General features: G+C 53.4%; 4 protein-coding genes across 11 annotated transcripts in view; 2 read left to right on the plus strand and 2 right to left on the minus strand.

Annotated features, from left to right (window-relative positions):
- The window catches only part of ADAMTSL5 (ADAMTS like 5), a 50,823-nt gene extending 48,855 nt beyond the window's left edge, over positions 1-1,968 (plus strand). For all 5 annotated transcript variants that reach the window (XM_034425838.3, XM_087893210.1, XM_087893213.1 and 2 more), the window contains 2 exons: positions 277-348; positions 811-1,968. In XM_034425838.3, coding sequence (XP_034281729.1) covers positions 277-348; positions 811-1,124 — 386 coding nt within the window. In that variant the 3' untranslated portion in view covers positions 1,125-1,968. The remainder of the gene's footprint in view (positions 1-276; positions 349-810) is intronic.
- On the minus strand, positions 1,957-10,126 carry LOC117670571 (kelch-like protein 21). The gene is made up of 3 exons (XM_034425837.3): positions 9,032-10,126; positions 4,350-4,761; positions 1,957-3,191 (listed from the first exon to the last, which is right to left on the minus strand). The coding sequence occupies exons 1-3, from the start codon at positions 10,017-10,019 to the stop codon at positions 2,870-2,872; spliced, it is 1,722 nt and encodes a 573-aa protein (XP_034281728.2). The 5' UTR covers positions 10,020-10,126; the 3' UTR covers positions 1,957-2,869.
- Positions 10,127-10,823: 697 nt separating this feature from the next.
- LSM7 (LSM7 homolog, U6 small nuclear RNA and mRNA degradation associated) lies at positions 10,824-13,053 on the minus strand. The gene is made up of 4 exons (XM_060681632.2): positions 12,939-13,053; positions 12,741-12,831; positions 12,568-12,639; positions 10,824-12,274 (listed from the first exon to the last, which is right to left on the minus strand). The coding sequence occupies exons 1-4, from the start codon at positions 12,942-12,944 to the stop codon at positions 12,132-12,134; spliced, it is 312 nt and encodes a 103-aa protein (XP_060537615.2). The 5' UTR covers positions 12,945-13,053; the 3' UTR covers positions 10,824-12,131.
- Positions 12,953-18,012, plus strand: part of SPPL2B (signal peptide peptidase like 2B) — a 30,412-nt gene continuing 25,352 nt past the window's right edge. For all 4 annotated transcript variants that reach the window (XM_060681640.2, XM_034425833.3, XM_087893174.1 and 1 more), the window contains exons 1-4: positions 12,953-13,440; positions 13,541-13,669; positions 13,773-13,955; positions 14,643-14,732. In XM_060681640.2, coding sequence (XP_060537623.2) covers positions 13,390-13,440; positions 13,541-13,669; positions 13,773-13,955; positions 14,643-14,732 — 453 coding nt within the window. In that variant the 5' untranslated portion in view covers positions 12,953-13,389. The remainder of the gene's footprint in view (positions 13,441-13,540; positions 13,670-13,772; positions 13,956-14,642; positions 14,733-18,012) is intronic.

Consider the following 18,012-nt stretch of genomic DNA (forward strand, 5'->3'; position numbering starts at 1 on the left):
TGTAGTGGAACTGCCCCCCCCCACCAGCTGGCATCATCAAAAAGGCATCCAGCCCCTGCAGGTGGGAGGGGTAGCAGCTTGACCAGAAACAACGGGTGGGCCGCCTAGGCCGTTGGAAAAGTATGCTCCCGCCCCGCCCCTCCGCGTGCGCAATTTCCCCATGGGAAATTCCCTTAATCCAGGAGGAGACCCAGACCTCTCCTTACCAGCAGCAGTTCAGGCCGCTGCTAACCCAGCCCTAACCCTCCTCTCTCGCTCTCTCTTCTGACCTTGCAGGACCCTGTGGGAAGTGCGACCCGCCGAGAGGAAAGTCGCAACGCCTTCACCACTACTGCAACAGCGACTTCGGTAGGTAGTCTTCCCCCTTGCTGGGATGGGCTGATGGAGAGACCTGGGAGACCGGCTGCGCTGGGCCGAGCTTCTGCCACGCCCCGCACAGAACTCAGGTCTCCCGTGGCGCCGGCTTCCTTACATCAGTCCGTCCATCATAGGCGCCATTCAAGCTGCACAGAAATCGGCTTGGATGGGCCGGGAAAACGCCCGCGCTCAAAGCGGCTCTCCGGCTGTGCCTCGTTCGCGCACCATAGGAGCCGCAGGCAGGCGGCCCGGGATTGCGGCAGGGGCGCGCGAGGAGGAACGCGCCGAGTCCGCATCCCGGGGCAGCCGGCTTCCGCGTCAGGAAGGCTGCCTTCACCCTCCTTCCCCCGCGGACAAGGGCGGGGGGCGGGGTGCAGGGGGAACCGGGCGGCGGCGGCGGCGGCGACTCCTCTCACGGGCTGACCGGCGAGCGGGCGGGCTTCTTCCCGGCAGTCTTCCGAGCACGGATCCTCTCGAAGCGCTACGTCGGCTCCGAGACACGCTACGACGTGCAGGTGCAGCAGACGTACCGCAACCGCTACCCGCTGCGCTCGCGCGAGTACCTCTGGGTGCCCAACACCTGCGACTGCCCCCACCTGCTGGAGCGGCGCGAGTACCTGCTTATGACGCGGAATCACGTCAACTTCGAGCAGACCCTCAACCGGCTGCTGCTGCAGCGCGGCGGCTACGCCCGGCCCTGGTCGCCCCGCGAAGACCTGCTGCTACGCGACGCCGCCCTGCGTTGCCAGCCCGGCCCTCCCGCCTGAGAGCCTCCGCTCGCGGAAGGGAGCCGTGAAACCCCGCCACGGACGCCCAGTCCGCCCCGCCCGGCAGGAGAGCGCAGACGCCGGACTCGGCCGCCGGCTTGCTGGGCTTCTGAACCGCCCGGGGACGAATCCGACCGACCGTGCCGGCAAATCCCGCCGCCGCCGAGCCGCATCCAAGCTGGCCGAGTCCGAGCAAAAGGGGTCTGCTGGATCAGCCCCGTGATTGTCTCCCGGAAGAGCAGCCAAGCCCCAGGCGCCCAGTGGCCTCCGCAGTTTGGCTCCTTTGGCCGATGCTGCTACTGGGTGGACCGATGCTGCGTCCCGCTGCCCCGTGGGTAATCTTGCGCTGATCCCCTAGGTCTGAAGGAGAGGCCTGGCCCCGGACACCGACGGAAAGGAAGCGCTCCCACCCCGGCTAGCGATGGTAGTTTTTTTATTATGATTAAATAATAACATTGAAAGAAACCCCGCCCCCAATTTTTTATCCATTTTTCTTTGACTGAGAGGTCTTAAAATTTCATGCAATAACTCAAGATTATCCATGATCCGGGGTTCCACAAATGAACAGATTCCGTCATCTCTGCGCTTAAGATGTTACCTCCTTGCCTTAATAAGCCCTGAGTGGATGTCCTTGTGGATATACAATTTGTCTGTTCTTCTCTTGCCAGCACCACATGACCCCGTTCTGTGTGGGGCTCAGGGATTTCTCCTATCACTATATAAGCCACCTGCAGTACCTTATTTTGCATACCATTTACATTCCAACTCAGTATCCTTAACTTTCAGATGGAAAGAATTTAAGTTTGAAATAAATGTATACATAAACCGTAAGTGATAAACCAGCTTAAATGTTTAATAGTAACATTTATAAATTCATAAATTTATGACACAAATAAATAGGTAATCAAACCAATGACTTAAAAAACATAAGCCTAAAACTGATGTTACCTTGTTGGATAATTGAAACATTTGCAAAAAAAAAAAAGTACAGAAAGCAACAAAAACCCTGAAGTTCAACTCTGAACTACAAATGTTACCTTGAATTTATAAGCCTAAAATTTAAAAAGACTAATAAAATTACAAATGAATTTGCAAAATCACTGATTCCTTGGAGAACAAGTTCAGGACCTCCACATCCCACCTGCTCGCACTTATAGCAAAGCGCGGCAGGGGGCAACGGAAGCCAACCAAGACATAAGGGAGGAAATCCAGCTGAAGGTTGTGTTTAGAGAAAGCACAGAAGAAACTCCGGCAACCACCAAGTATCGAAGCAGGAAAATCCTACAATTGTAGCAATGACATGCCCGGCTGTATCGATAGGTCAAACCAAGACCACAAGAGGCCCTTGTTTCAGCACGGGTCAGTCCTGTGCACCACATTTTAGAAAGGATATTGGAAATGGTGTGGGGGAAGGGTGTCTCCAGGGGAGAGCAAGCAAGGTGAGATGGGGCTCAAGGAGCAGCAGTTGGGCCGTGTTTAGCCTGTGGGATGCCCTGGGGTGGCTGAATGCAGGGACCGGCTTCGGGGGGGGGGGCTTGAGGGCCTTCAGTTGGGGGTTCCTGTATTGACACCAGGAACAGCCCAGTGATCTCCAAGGTTGCTCCCACTCTACGGATCTGTGAAGGGAATCCCCCCTCATGTCTCGGGACCAATGTCGGCAGAACAGGAGGGCTCAGATGTACCCTCCATGGAGGCCAATCTCTGCCCTGGGGATCTCTTCAGAAGGGAGGCGGCAGCACCCCTGGCTATGCCTGGCACCCCCAGGTGTTGAACCTGCGTATAGAGGCCATTCCGTGGATTGGGAGGGGGCAGGGGAGCCATTGGCCCACTTCCTGGCACACCTCCTTGTAGGGGTCCAGAATCACCATGTTTGGGACTGCAGCGTTCCCCCGCCGCTCTGCCAGCAGATAGATGCGTCCGTTGGCCGAGCTGCATCCTTCAAAGAACTTCTGAGCCAGGCTGTTGTCCTCCATAGGGGTCCACTCATCGGTGCAGACATCGAAGCGGAAGGCCCCACCTCCGACGGTGTAGAGGGCCCCGTTCAAGGCTGCCACACAGAGGTCATACCTGAAGGGAAGAGAAACAGGGCAGGGTGGGATGGAGAGCACTGCTCTCTCGAGCTAGTTGGACCTACTGATGGAGCTCCCCTGCCCCACAAAGAGCTCCCTCCAGGGCCTGAGTTGCCAGCAGCTGAAGAGCTCAGTCCTATTGGGGTGCTCCACATCTGGCCGCCCATTGGGGTGGCCTTTCAAACAGTAGCTTCATCTATCTGAACTTGGCACGAGTAAGGAATCTTTCCCCAAAATGGCACATCTGATGAAGGATAGGAATGGCCTCAAACCCCCCTTTTGCCCTGACCTCTCCTCTTTGGCCATCTAATATCAAAAATGTCATAAAAAAAGCACAAGAAAGAACGTTCTTTGTGCGCCAACTCAGAAAGCTCAAACTGGCCAAAGAGCTGCTGATTCAATTCTACAGAGGAATTATTGAGTCTGCAATCTGCACCTCTATAACTGTCTGGTTTGGCTCTGCAACCAAGTAAGACACACAGACTTCAATGGATAATTAGAACTGCAGAAAAAATAATTGCTACCAACTTGCCTTCCATTGAGGATCTGTATACTGCATGAGTCAAAAAGAGGGCTAAGAAAATACCTACAGACCCCTCACATCCCGGACATAAATTGTTTCAACTTCTGCCCTCAAAATGACATTATAGGGCACTGCACACCAGAACAACTAGACACAAGGACAGTTTTTTCCCGAATGCCATCACTCTGCTAAACAACTAATTCCCACAACACTGTCAAACTATTTACTAAGACTGTATTACTATTATTCTTCTCTTCCTTACTAGTATCTACCTTCTCTGTCTTATATAACCATGTTGCTTGTATTTTTACGATTTATATTGTTCTGTTTCCTAGTATGATTTGATTGCTTATTAGTAACCTATGACTATCACTAAGTGTTGTATCTTATGATTCTTGATTAATGTATTTTTTCCTCTTTTTTTCTTTTTTCTTCCTTTTATGTACACTGAGAGCATGTGCACCAAAGTCAAATTCCTTGTGTGTCCAATCACACTTGGCCAATAAAGAATTCTATTCTATTCTATTCTATTCTATTCTATTCTACAAGACGCCAGGGAACCTCTAAGTCCTCCATTCTCTGCAGCCCACCCTCCTCCCCCAAAAGACCCCAGGAAAGCCGGCTAAGCCTCACCTTGGCAGTGGTGAGAAAGAAACAACATCCCACATGTCCGTCTCTATGTCCAGCCGCTGAACTGCCTGGCAGACATCGCCATTCTCATCCATGCCACAGACCACGTAGATCCGCGTCCCCACACCGGTGGCTCCAGCTCGTTCGACAGGGTGGATCAGGGGACTGGTGGGCTTCCAGGAGGAGTCGGTCAGGGCGAGGCACTCAACGCTGGGGGTGATGCCCTCCGGGGTGCTCCCCCCCATTACATACAAATGGAAACCAACCCCGACTGCGCAGTGGCTGTCGCGAGCCTCCTTCATGGCTGGCCCCTCCAGCCAGCTGTCATCCCAGCTGTTATAGATCCACACCCAGTCCACAGGGGCCCAAAAAAACTCCTCTCGGAAGTTCCCTCCCGTGACGAAGAGCAGGTTGCCTGCAGAAAGAGCACAGGGAAAGGAGGCTCTGTGTCCGGAGGAGGCCAGCACTTTGTTCCTGGTTGGGAAAAGGAAAGGCTTGGGTTGCTCCCTCCTGGCACAGAGAGGTGGCTCCCTTGCCCTCCCCAGGACCCTCAGCACCAACATGGCACTGGGCAGATTCATCCTGCTGAGCATCCTAAAGTGGGGCAGGCTGACTGCCACCCACCCACCGAGTGGGAGGAGCGGGAGCACTGCCTGGAGCCCAAGGTAAGCGCTGATGGCAGCTGTACCCAAGGCCTGGTGTCTCAAGGTAGATTGCCTCAGAACAATCCGTTCCCTATTTGGCCATGACACCCAATAGCCTCCCAAAGGGCTCTGAACTCACTCACTCTGACAATTTATTTATTTTTATACCGCCCCCTCTCCCGAAGGACTCGGGGCGGTGAACAGCCAAGATTTAAAAACATACAATATAAACATTAAAATACATTTAAAACAAAATTAAATCCCTAATGGCTTTCCCCAATTTAAAACCCCTTACCCATAAAATTCACCAATAAAAAATTTTAAGCCAGCCTGGTTTGCCGAAATAGCAACGTTTTCAAAGCCCAGCGAAAGGTTCGGAGGTCTGGGATCAGTCATATCCCTGGGGGTAGCTCATTCCAGATGGCGGGTGCCCCCACAGAGAAGGCTCTTCCCCAGGGGGTCGCCAGTCGACATTGCCTGACCGACAGCACCCTGAGGAGACCCTCTCTGTGGGAGCGTATTGGCCGGTGGGAGGTTATCGGTGGCAGAAGGTGGTCTCGTAAATAACCGGGCCCTAAGCCATGGAACGCTTTGAAGATGAGAACCAGTATCTTGAAGGGCACCCGGAAGACCACTGGAAGCCAATGCAGCTCGCGCAGGAGAGGTATTACATGGGAGCGCCATGTCGCCTCCCATAAGTACCCACATGGCTGCATTCTGCACCAGTTGGAGCCTCCGGGTGCTCCTCAAGGGGAGCCCCATGTAGAGAGCATTGCAGTAGTCCAGGCGGGAAGTGACGAGGGCATGAGTGACCGTGCATAAGGAGTCCCGATCCAGAAAGGGGTGCAACTGGCGTATCAAGAGAACCTGATAGAAAGCCCCCTGGCCACAGCCGTCATATGCTCTTCTAAAGACAGCCGTGCGTCCAGGAGGACACCCAAGTTGGCACCAGCTGGCTATATCAGGACGCCGGCAACCACAGCCACTCAGTCTTGGAGGGGTTGAGTCGGAGCCTGTTCCTCCCCATCCAGACCCACACAGCCTCCAGGCACCGGGACATCACTTCAAAGGCATCGTTGGGGTGGTCTGGGGTGGAGATGTACAGCTGAGTGTCATCAGCGTACAGATGGCACTGCACCCCAAAACCACGGACGATCTCACCCAGCGGCTTCACATAAATGTTGAACAGGAGAGGCGAGAGGACCGACCCTTGCGGCACCCCACAAACCAGGTACCTTGAGGTCGACCTCTGCCCCCCAGCCAACACGGACTGCGACCTGTCGGAGAGATAGGAGAACCACCGTAAAACGGTGCCCCCACCCCTAACTCTTCCAACCGGTGCAGCATGATACCATGGTCGATGGTATCAAAAGCCGCTGAGAGGTCTAATAGGACCAGAACAGAGGAACAACCCCTGTCCCGAGCCCTCCAGAGATCATCAACCAACGCGACCAATGCCGTTTCCGTGCTGTACCCAGGCCTGAAGCCGGACTGGAACGGATCTAGATAGACGGTTTCATCCAGGTACTGTGGGAGCTGTCGCGCCACCACTCTCTCAACAACCTTCGCCAGAAAGCGAAGGTTGGAAACTGGACAATAGTTTGCCAAAACAGCTGGGTACAGAGAGGGCTTCTTGAGGAGGGGCCTCACCACCGCTTCTTTCAAGGCGGGAGACAAGAAACCCTCACTCAAGGAAGCGTTTATAATCCTCTGGAGCCAGCCTCGTGTAACCTCCTGGGTAGCCAGCACCAACCAGGAGGGACACGGGTCCAATAAACATGTGGTTGCGTTCAACCTCCCCAGCATCCTGTCCACGTCCTCGGGGGTCACAGGGTCAAACTCATCCCAGATAACATTCTCAAGACACACCTTGGACAACCCGCCTGAATCCACCCAGTCAGAGTCCAGAACTTCCTGAATTTGAGCGACTTTATTGTGCAGATAATGCGCAAAATCCTCAGCACGTCCTTGCAAGGGGTCTTCCCGCGCTCCCAAATGGAGGAGGGAGTGGGTCACCCTAAACAAGGCAGCTGGACGATTATCTGCCGACGCAATAAGAGTGGAAAAGTAGTTACACTTCGCTGCTTTTATCACCACTAAGTTGTCTTGATATAAGACCTCACTAGTGTACGGTCAGATTTGGAACGACTAGCCTTCCAACTGCTCTCTAGGCATCTTTTCCGGCGCTTCATCCCCCTCAGCTCTTCGGAGAACCAAGGAGCTGGGCAGATTCGGCGCCGGGTCAGAGGCCGCAAAGGCACAATCCGATCTAAAGCACCAGCGGCCGCTCTATTCCAGGCGGCCACCAGGTCTCCCGTCGAGTCGTGAGCCAGAGTCTCAGGAAATGGCCCAAGCTCCATTTGGAACCTATCAGGATCCATCAGGCGCCTGGGGCGGAACCACCTAGTCGGTTCCGCCTCCCTGCGGTGGGGTGTAGCGGTCAGGAAGTCAAGTCTAAGGAGAGAATGGTCTGACCATGACAAGGGTTCAATGACTATATCCCCTGTATCTAGGCCATTCAACCACTGACCAGAGACGAAAACCAGGTCCAGCGTGTTTCCTCCTGTGTGAGTGGGGCCCTGAATTAACTGGGTCAGGTCCATGGCCGTCATGGAAGCCATGAACTCCCAAGCCACCTCAGATGCTTCACCGATGGACGGCAGGTTGAAATCCCCCATGACTAAAAGCCTGGGGGTATCAACCGCCACCCCGGCTATAACGTTGAGGAGCTCAGGCAGGGTTGCTGCCATGCAGCAAGGAGCCAGGTATGCAACCAGCAGGCCCATCTTGCCTCCCATGGCCCCACTTCACAAGGAGAGACTCACAGCCGGCTATCTGAGGTACAGTGGCCTCCCTAGGATCAAGACCTTCCTTTACAATAACCGCCACCCTCCCACCCCTACCCTGGGCCCTCGGCTGATGAAATGCGCGGAAACCCGGTGGGCACATTTCTACGAGGGGGATCGCCCCCTTCCAGGCCCAACCAGGTCTCTGTAATACCCGCCAGGTCCACTCCCCCCTCCTAAATCAGCTCACAAATGAGGGGGGCTTTATTAACCACGGACCTGGCGTTGCACAACATCAGCCTAAGATTCAGGCTCTGAGGCTCTGAACAACCCAGGGAATGAGGAGAGCATTGGGAACCGGAGCACGTCACCACTTGGAGACAGTGGGTGCATGCCCCCACAACATGATATGGCCCCCTGCTCCCACCATACCTGCCCCTCCCACCCACGGTCCTGATGACATCGCCCTCTTCCCTACCAACACCAACCCCCTCCGATCCCTGCTCCACACCTCCCCTAATGCGACCCTGTGCCGGGCCTGGCCCCCTCCCCAACAAATCACCCTCCCTATCCTTTGCCAAACAGCCCTCCCCCCTCCCCAAACCCCTTAAAAGATTGGCAAATGACAATTTTAAAAAACCCCTCAACCCCCTCTTCGCCACATGCCACCTCTCGGGGTTCCAAAGCCCGTCATCGAGGTAGGCCCTCGATAAAGTGGAGGGCCAATCCTGCAAGAGGGGGGAGTCTCACAGAACAAGAAGCTCAGCTGCCGAATACATCTTGTCACAGGAGGATAAGTGACCATGTCCCAAGGGTCCCCCCCCCAATGAAAGGGACCCCCCCTGATTTCTCCAGGCCCCACCCTGGCCAGCCACATGGTGCTCAGAAGTGAGCGGGCTCCCTGCCACCCAGAAGCAGAGCAACTGTCCAGAGTGCATTCAGAAGACTCTCACCTGTGCACTTTCTAGCTTGCAGCCCATGCAGACTTGGAGCCAGGTTTGAATCCCGGCTCCCACTTCCTTCCAGTTCCTCCCTGGGCATTGGGAAGGGAGGCCAAAAAGCCCAGCAACCGCAAAGCGAGGAACCGGCCCCAGGGCAGAGAGCTGAAGAGCCTTTCCAATTACAATGTGCAGCTCTGGTGAAGGGGCTTCTAGAGTAGAGCAAGCCAGGAGCTGCTTTGGCAGTTCTTCTCCCCTCCCCTTGTTATGGGGCTGCAGCCCAGAGCCCACCCCCACCCTGAGGGAAGGAGCATTACCCACGGCAGCCACAGCATACTGGGTGAGGTTTTTGCGCTTGAGTGGCGAGCAGGCCTGCCAGGCTCCCGTCTTGGGCAGGAAGTGGAAGAGCTCCTGCTGCTCTTGGTCGCGTTTCCCGGCCATCACGAAGAGAGTCTCATAGCTCCGGCTTGCGCAGGGGGCCTGGGCAGCGTCCTGCCAGTTGGGAGGTGGGAAGCGGTCCAGCTCTTTCAGTAGCTGAGCCGGAGCATCCAGCCCAGGACGCTGGCTGCGCTTCACCAGGAGGCCAAGGAAGGGAAGGCTGAGGAAGGGGACCCGCACCAGCCCCACCAGCTCCAGGAAATCCTTGGCCCGCCCGGGCAGGTCGGCCAGTACCCACTGCATCACCGTGTCGAAGACCACATCCTCATGAGCCACGAAGAGCTCGTCGCTCTGCAGCAGCTCCATCAAAGTGGCCTTGGGCAGCTCCTCAACCTCGCCGTGGGTCACCACATCAGCCCAGTGGCTGAGGGCCACGTTGAAGGCAGCAGAGCCGAGTGCCGCACAGGCAAAGTGCTGTGCGTAGGCCCTGAGGCTGAGGCAGTTGGAAACATGCAGTTCCCTTTCCAGAAAGGTCTCACAGCGCCTCTTGGCAGCCTCCAGCTGCAGGAAGTCTGCTGTCTGCAGAAGGCTGGTGACATTGCCAGGGGTGATGCCAAGGCTGCCTGTCTGGGTAAAGTCCAGAAGTGCCTGGAAGGGCTCCGCCTCAATCCCCTGGATCCGAATGTGCCGCTCTACACACTCCCGGGTGCCGCCAAAGAACATGGCCTCAAAATAGCTGCTGTGGCGGGCCAGGGCCCACCGGTTGACTGGGAAGCACTTTCCCCCCACTTCCAGGACTGCATCACACTGAAGACTGGCCTGAATTGCCGCACACGGGGACGGATCCATGCTGGCTGGCTGGCTGGCTGACTCAAGAAGCCAAACCCAGAATAAAACGCCCTCCTGTCCTGTGACCTTGGCTCCCATTCAAACCATGGTGAAAAGCCAGCAGAGCAGTTGCTAGGCCCAATATAGACACAACTCCAATCCTAAAAATAGAGACCATCTTCCTTTACCCAGGGACCCATGTCCCAACCCCTCATCCCCACTTGCTGCTTGGTGGCAATCTCGTTTGCCTGTCCGCCTGGAGCAAGCACAACTGTTTTGATACAAGAGGAGGAACATTACCAAGCCTGGGGGTTAGAAATGGCAACACGAAACAACTAGTGGGGAGGCGGTTTGCTATCAGGATGAAGGTGCAGGCTGAGAAACCGTCAGTTCCAGTCCCATTTTAGGCATAAGCGCCGGCTGGATGACTTCTGCGCCATTCTTTCTCTGACAGCGCAACCCACTCCACCTCGCAGGGCTGTTATGGGGAAAAGCGGAAGAGGCAGGAGTATTAAGAATGTTTGCCACTTGAGTTGCTTAATACAACAGTAGGATGAAATGTTAATAACTGCTCAGCTGCCCAGTCTTTGATCCTTACCCAAACATTGCAGGAATGGCATTTCAAAAGACTTAACCCTAACGGGAATGATGGGCTGGACTGTGGCTGGGAGGCTCATCTCCCTTTGGAGAAACAAGTCGGCCATGGAGCAGATCAAACTGCCCCAAGAAGCATGTTTGACTGACTGGCATTTGTGTTATCTTCCTCTTTAACATCCTTATCTTTTGTGATTCAGCCTCCTAGGTGTTACAAGTTTGCCCTCTGTTATAAAATTCTTAAAATTAGGAATCTTTTATGTAGCATAGGAGCAGTCAGAGATCTTCATATCCTATAGGAGCCTACTGTGGGTTTTAAAGGCTTTATTTTAGCAATGCAAGCATCTCACTTTTACTCTCATTCAGACCGCACATTTTTCATGTTATTAGTCAGTGACAAAAGGTGGTAAGAAGCCCCCTTAGAGGGCCGAGATGAATCTCAATGGAAATTGGAAGATGAGATCTCAGATTTTTCTTCCCTCAGGCTTTTACTCAGCAAAGTCATCCATTTTAGTTATTGTCCATTAAGTAGTCTGCTTAGTCCTCAACATGTTCTTCATCATGACCATAATATGGTATTAAGTACAAAAATATTTACAGTAAAAAATTATCCCTCCACGAGTTGGCTTGGAAAATCTTGTATTTTGATATAAACAATTGTTATCAATACCTGCCAATTACTTTTCCAACAACTGCAGCCAGTGGGTATTTTTCTTTAAACACAGGTTTTCACCACAACCCTGTGACTGGCATACAAGCCCTTGCTTGAATGCAGCTTGCTCAGAGAGGCAAGAAGTTGGAAAAGGAAGATCAGCCATTACTTGTTTGGCCCAGGATGTAAATAGAATAATTACCTTCTTGCAGTGGATCAAATTCTAGCTCCACAAACAACACTGGATAGTTTGTTACCAAGCAAACAGATCCAGACCAGGTTCAAGATTCTATCCCAGGAATCATTTGTAAGAAAACAGCTGTTGTGCCTCAATCCCAGCGTACCCTTTAAATTGACACCATTTATAATTTTTTCTCAATGTGCTCTATCAGTGAGTTTTCACATTCTCCTACATTCAACTTATGAGAAGATTCAGGATGCGTTTTATTATTTGTCAAATAATAAACACTCCTCCTTCAGTGAGGAATGAAAAGGAAGATGAATGCTGACAAACTACACAAATTTTATCACCTTTTCTTTTATGACTAAATGTTCACCTGGCTGCTGTTCACTTGTCCTAGATGCCTTCCTGAGAAAACAACACAGAGTTAAGACGCAAAGATGAAGGCCCGAGGACACGGGACCAAACAGGGAGTGATCGCATCGTTTATCCAGAGATTAAAGGAACAGGAACCAACCAGAATAGTCTGCTGTATTTTACCAAACCTTCTAATGTGCTTTCAATCGTTTACAGCAGAAAGATGGTCCAAGCCTCTGTAGACAAAAGACATCACCTCGTGTAAGACTATTTCCTGGCCCACTCACAGTGTCACACAAAATAAGAAAAAATGTTATAAGGTCCTCCTCCTATACAAAAAGAGCATAAAAAAATAATTTCTCCTGCAAATGTGGCTTCTTTCCAGAAACTGCATTCCACTCCTCCCAAGGTTTGACCTACAGGCCGGCTAGCCATCTTGCTGCTGAATGAAGGGGTTCGGAATGGCTTCCATCCCGTCCTGCGGGCAGATGAGGACCACGGAGGTCCCTCTGCAGACCACCAGGCCCAGCTGGCGGGTGTCTTCCGTGAGTTTGTACTGGTCATCCGGATCTGAAGAGGAGGTTAATCAGAAAACGTTAAATGGGTAGGCAGACAACAGGCGAGGGTCTCTCCCCTGGGCAAAGGCTCTGGTTCCAGAGCAGCAGATGGGAAAACGGGAACCCCATGAGGTCACCTAGCTGGGCCAGGAAGCGTCAGAGAGGAAAGCCCACCCCCACCCGCCCGAGGCCAGAGCGCGCCCAGGACCACCACCACCCATCTCCCGCCCCTCACGGGGAGAGCCGAAAGCCCCGCGCCAGGGTCGCCCCCCACCTTCCCTCCGGGGGGGGGCTTCGGGCACCCACCTCTCATGTATTCGATGGTGCCGTCCAGCACCAGGTTGAGCAGCGGGTCGAAGCCTTTCAGGACGCCGCTGGCTGTGGGGAGAGAAAGGGAGAAATGGCCGGCACTCTCCGTGCGACCGTAGGACTCCCATCCCCCGGCAGCCCCGGCCGCCGACCCCGCCGCCGCCACTCACCTTCCCGGCCGCCCTGGAACTTCACGCGGATGGTCTTGTCGATGTACTTGGAGAGGTCCAAGATGCTCTCCTTCTTCTTCTTCTCCTTGTCCTGCGGGCGGAGCAGAAGGACGTCAAGCCCCGACGCCACCCGGAGGGGAAGAAAGCCGCCCCCTCTTGCGACCCGCCCCCCCCACCCCGCAGCGGCCCGCCGCTCACCGCCATCTTGCTCTCGCCGGGGATCCCGCGCCCGGGGCCTCGTGGCGTCACTTCCGCCCACGGCTCTCCAGGGACCCCCCCTCTCGCCTCTTCTCCAATTACCGTCTGGGAGTGCGGTCACGTGACCGGCGGGCGCATCCGCGAGCCACCGAGACTTCCGGGGCTCTCGCGCGAGGCTCCTCGGGCCGATCCCCGTTCCGCTGCGGCGCCGAAACGAGGCTCGAGAGGGGCTCCCGGGCCGCCCCGCCACGGACTCCGGCTTCCCGCTCCCGGAAGCCTCCGCGGGAGGCCACTCCGGCCGCGAAGAGGCGAAGCTCCCTGGCCGGCCGGGGAGGAACTTCCGGGGTTGCTAAGTAACGGGCGCCCGCTTCCTGCCTGGCGAGGGTCGCCCTTCCCCGCCGCTGCTGCCGCTGCCTCCGGTGCCCGCGGGAGACGAGAGGGAGAGGCGGCCATGGCGGCTGCCGGGCCGCGCGGGTGGGTGCTGGCGCTGCTGGTGGCCCAGGTGAGCGCCCGCGGAGACGGGGCGGGGGATGGGAGGGGGCGGCTGGCCATCCGTCTGGCGGGGATCCCCGAGCTGCCCCGGCTGCTCTGCCTCCCGCCAGGTCTCCGGCGAGTTCGGCGTGGTGCGCGTCTTCCCTGAGAAGGGCGGCGGCGGCGGCGGCGGCGGGAAGGACTACTGCATCCTCTTCAACTCGCAGTGGGCGCACCTGCCGCACGACCTGGCCAAGGCGGTGAGTGCCTCGCGTCGGGTGGGGGGTGGGGGGTGGGGGGCCGGGGCGGGCCGGCCGACGGAAGGGCTCCCCCGGTGCCTCACTCCTCCCGCTCCCCCCACAGTCCCTGCTGGCGCTGCAGGATCAGACGGTGTCTTTCTTGTGCGCGGCCTCCGAGGTGCCCGAGGGAGGCTTCGGCAACGCGGTGCCCATGGTGATGCGGGGCAACTGCACCTTCTACGAGAAGGTTCGCCTGGCGCAGGTGAACGGCGCTCGGGGGCTGCTGATCGTCAGCAAGGAGAGGCTGGTGAGTCCGCTCGCGGGGACCCTCCCGGGCTGGGGACGGCCGCCGTTGTCCTGTTTTCCCTTTTGTGATCTTTGTTAAGGAAATGTTTCACCAAGTTAAAAGATGAAACGGGATAGATAGGGGGAAAAAAAAGCAAGAAAGTGTTGGAACATTAGAAAGCAAAAAGAAGACAGAAGATACTAAAGGAATGACTTTCAATTGTCATACACATCCTTGAAACTGTTTCCCCCTTCTGAGTTGCCTCACGTGGGTCCCTTCTCCCCTATTCAACCCCAAAGAATCAGTACGTTCGGAAACCATCACTTCATTTCAATCCACATGAAGTCCACAAAAGGTTTACAGTCTTTTATAACAGTAGCTGCTGTTCCCTCCCTAATCAAACATCGATTCAGCCATTTCTGCAAGTTCTGCCGTGGTCACAACCCATTCGTGAAGGCTTAAGGTCATTCTGTCCTGTCTGTATTGCCCTTTGGTCTCCCCATGGCCCTTGTGTTCCTAAACACGCATATCCTGTAACAATTTTAGCGTCTTAGAGTCTCCTTCCGATGCCTATATAGGTTGAACAAAGCTGCTCTGATGCTTGTTAAATAGATGCTGGTGAGTTTAGATTTTGGGCCACAGAAATTGAGTTGGTGTTTCCTAGGTGGTCTATTTAGGTGCTGCTTTCCTTTCTCCTCTTCTCATCAGGTGCCCCCCGCTGGTAACCGGAGTCAGTATGAGGAAATTGATATCCCAGTTGCCCTGCTTAGCTATGCAGATATGCTGGACATAGGACAGGTGAGCCTTCTCCTGCCTTTGTGTGTTCTTTCACATAGTCAAGCATGAGGCGCTTCTAGCTAAAATGTTGGGGAAACTGAAATGCAGAATCATTTCCAATGAAAGTAACATTGACCATTTAATTGATAAACATTGGGAAATTGTGGAACAAATATAACCCACCCACCCCCAAGGAAAGAGTAGTGATGGTTAAATAAATAGCACATCTTGGTTTTTTTACTGGTAGGCTCTTGCCTTGCAGACTGGGCCCCCCCCTAAAGTATTGAATTGGAAAGATGAACATCCAGTTGCCCTTTGCAGGGGATCTCACTGTTTCACGTAGCAGAGTGTTCTGCCTTTGCTCTCCTCTAGTTTTCTGGGGTCTCATCAACCCTCCAGGAATTGTCAAGCATTGCCAAAAGAGTTTTTCCCAGATCATTTCTGTAACTTCTCTGTGGGGGAATTCATTGGTCCTGCTGAGAGACACAATCAGAGTTCCTTCCATTTCTACTTAAGGCAGCCCAGTGGAAGCAGAGAGGATGACAGTTATTCTACGCAAAATATTCCTGGTTTGATTCTGATAGTGTCACCAAATAAGCCTGAGGGAAATGATTCCCCCCTGCACCCCTAGAGAGCACCAGTTGTATAGCTGCAATCTGCAGAAATTGTGGGCTGCTTTAGAAGAGAGATGTAACTGCACATCTCAGCCAGTCCATGCTTTGCAACTGCTTGACCCTGCCATCTCTCAACACCTTCACTGGATGGGTGGCCAAGGAGAGGGTTAGGCCCCTTCCTTTCTCCAGTGAAGCTATGCTCAGTTCCTTTCGGTGGCAAAAAGACAGTTTGGCCTCTTGCAGGGGTCTTTTAATGGCTTCAGTAGCCACCTTCATAAAGTGGAGGAGAATTGATCCTGGGTTAGTTTCTGGCAAAAAGAAAAACTAAATGGCACAGTATACAAACAATTTATGTTTTTTATCCTGTGGCTGTTCACCCCCTGAGTCCTTCGGGAGTAGGGCGGTATACAAATCAAATAAAACTAAACTAAACTAAACTAATAATTGTTGTCTGGTTAACTGGAATGGGGGCAGCATTGTATGTTCTCTTTGAAAAATTAAGCATGCTTTAAAACTCATTTGTTTCTGGGGAAGAAGTGCTCTTTTAGCTCTATGCTTATGTATTTCATTAAAATATTTATACCTGTCTGTTATTTAAGAGCTGAGCAGGGGGAGCTGTAGATGATTTAAATACCTAAGCCGGGCAATGATGGGGATGTCCCATAGGGAAGCTGAAAAAACATTCCATAATAATAGATATGACAAACCTTGATATTTTTTTTTACTTAGGACATTTGGGGGGAGGGGGTTGGCTTTAGTTGGTTTGTGTGCTGTGCTGATTCCATGTGGTTGTAATAGTCTCTTGGTGGTTCCTGAGATGCTTTTGATGTAGTGTGATCCTTTTTACAACTTGTGTTGGTTGTGCTGTATTGGGTTGAGTGATCAGGCACTTTTTGATGAGGTGTGGACATCCACTTTGTTGGAAGATAAGAGTAAACAAAGAAAGGTTTTAATAGAATTAGGCAACCAGTCAAAACTGGATTTTTGGGGAAATTTAAAAAGGAACCAAAGAGTTTTAAATACTTTTGTGAGAAAGTGGTGTAGGATTTCCTGCCTAAGCAGAGGGTTGGAGTAGAAGACCTCCAAGGTCCCTTCCAACTCTGTTATTCTGTTTTTCCCCCAAGTGGATTGTTTGGGGATCTATTGTATGAGGATTGTCTGCTTAACAAAGATAAGAGACCAGAAGGAGACTTCAAGTAGTCCTCAACTTACTTACTTACTTACTTACTTATTTATTTATTTATTTATTTATTTATTTATTTATTTATTTATTTATTTTTCAGATTTCTATACCGCCCTTCTCCTTTCGGACTCAGGGCGGTGAACAGCCAAGATAAAACATTTATACACAAAAGTTAAAATAGATTTAAAATAATTAAATAAATTTGGACCGTAATTTAAAACATTTCAATTAAAATCCATATCATATTTTAAAACCAACCATTAAATCAAGACAGCCCGGCTAACTGAAAAAAATAGGTTTTTAGGGCCCGACGAAAAGTCCGGAGGTCGGGGATCACTCGTATCTCTGGGGGTAGATTGTTCCAGAAGGTAGGTGCCACCACAGAGAAGGCTCTCCCCCTGGGGGTCGCCAGCCGACATTGTCTGGCCGACGGCACCCTGAGGAGGCCCTCTCTGTGGGAGCAAACTGGCCGGTGGGAGGCAATTGGTGGCAGAAGGCGGTCCCGTAAGTACCCCGGCCCTAAGCCATGGAGCGTTTTAAAGGTGATCACCAACACCTTGAAGCACACCCGGAAGGCCACCGGAAGCCAATGCAGCTCGCGTAGGAGAGGAGTCACATGGGAGTGCCCCGTTGCTCCCATAATCCCCCGCACGGCCGCATTCTGCACCAGTTGGAGCCTCCGGGTGCACCCCAAGGGGAGCCCCATGTAGAGAGTGTTACAATAGTCTAGACGAGAAGTGACCGTGCATAGGGAGTCCCGATCCAGAAAGGGGTGCAACTGGCATATCAGGCGAACCTGATAAAAAGCCCCCCTGGCCACGGCCGTCATATGCTCTTCTAAAGACAACCATGCGTCCAGGAGGACGCCCAAGTTGCGGGCCTTTTCCGTGCGGGCCAATGATTCGCCCCCAATAACCAGCGATGGCACCAGCTAGCTATACCGGGACGCCGGCAGCCACAGCCACTTGGTCTTGGAAGGGTAGAGTCGAAGACTGTTTCTCCCCATCCAGACCCGCACGGCCTCCAGGCACTGGGACATCACTTCCAAGGCATCGTTGGGATGGTCTGAGGTGGAGATGTACAGCTGAGTATCATCAGCGTACTGATGGAACTCCACCCCAAAACCACGGATGATCTCACCCAGCGGCTTCACATAAATGTTGAACAGGAGGGGCGAGAGGACCAATCCTTGTGGCACCCCACAAACAAGGCGCCTTGGGGTCGACCGCTGCCCCCCTGTCAACACAGACTGCGACCGGTCGGAGAGATAGGAGAACCACCGCAAAACGGTGCCCCCCACTCCCAGTCCCTCCAGCCGGCGCAACATGATACCATGGTCGATGGTATCAAAAGCCGCTGAGAGATCTAACAGGACCAGGATAGAGGAGTAACTCCTATCCCAAGCCCTCCAGAGATCATCCACCAACGCGACCAATGCCGTTTCCGTGCTGTACCCAGGTCTGAAGCCGGACTGGAGCGGATCTAAATAGACAGCTTCATCCAG

Source organism: Pantherophis guttatus, chromosome 1 (assembly GCF_059756535.1).
Source record: "Pantherophis guttatus breed Tessera chromosome 1, ASM5975653v1, whole genome shotgun sequence".
Taxonomy (NCBI): domain Eukaryota; kingdom Metazoa; phylum Chordata; class Lepidosauria; order Squamata; family Colubridae; genus Pantherophis; species Pantherophis guttatus.

Bases quoted from the DNA above. Each gene is read 5' to 3' on its own strand.
- LOC117670571 (XM_034425837.3), bottom strand. From the start codon at position 10,019: ATGGGAGCCAAGGTCACAGGACAGGAGGGCGTTTTATTCTGGGTTTGG. The intron at 4,762-9,031 runs GTAATGCTCCTT...CTCTTTCTGCAG, and splicing joins GTATGCTGTGGCTGCCGTGG to GCAACCTGCTCTTCGTCACG. The intron at 3,192-4,349 runs GTGAGGCTTAGC...TCTTCCCTTCAG, and splicing joins TCTTTCTCACCACTGCCAAG to GTATGACCTCTGTGTGGCAG.
- LSM7 (XM_060681632.2), bottom strand. The intron at 12,640-12,740 runs GTGAGTGGCGGC...CTCTCCCCACAG, and splicing joins GTTCCAGGGCGGCCGGGAAG to CCAGCGGCGTCCTGAAAGGC. The intron at 12,275-12,567 runs GTGGGTGCCCGA...CCTCCTCTTCAG, and splicing joins CACCATCGAATACATGAGAG to ATCCGGATGACCAGTACAAA.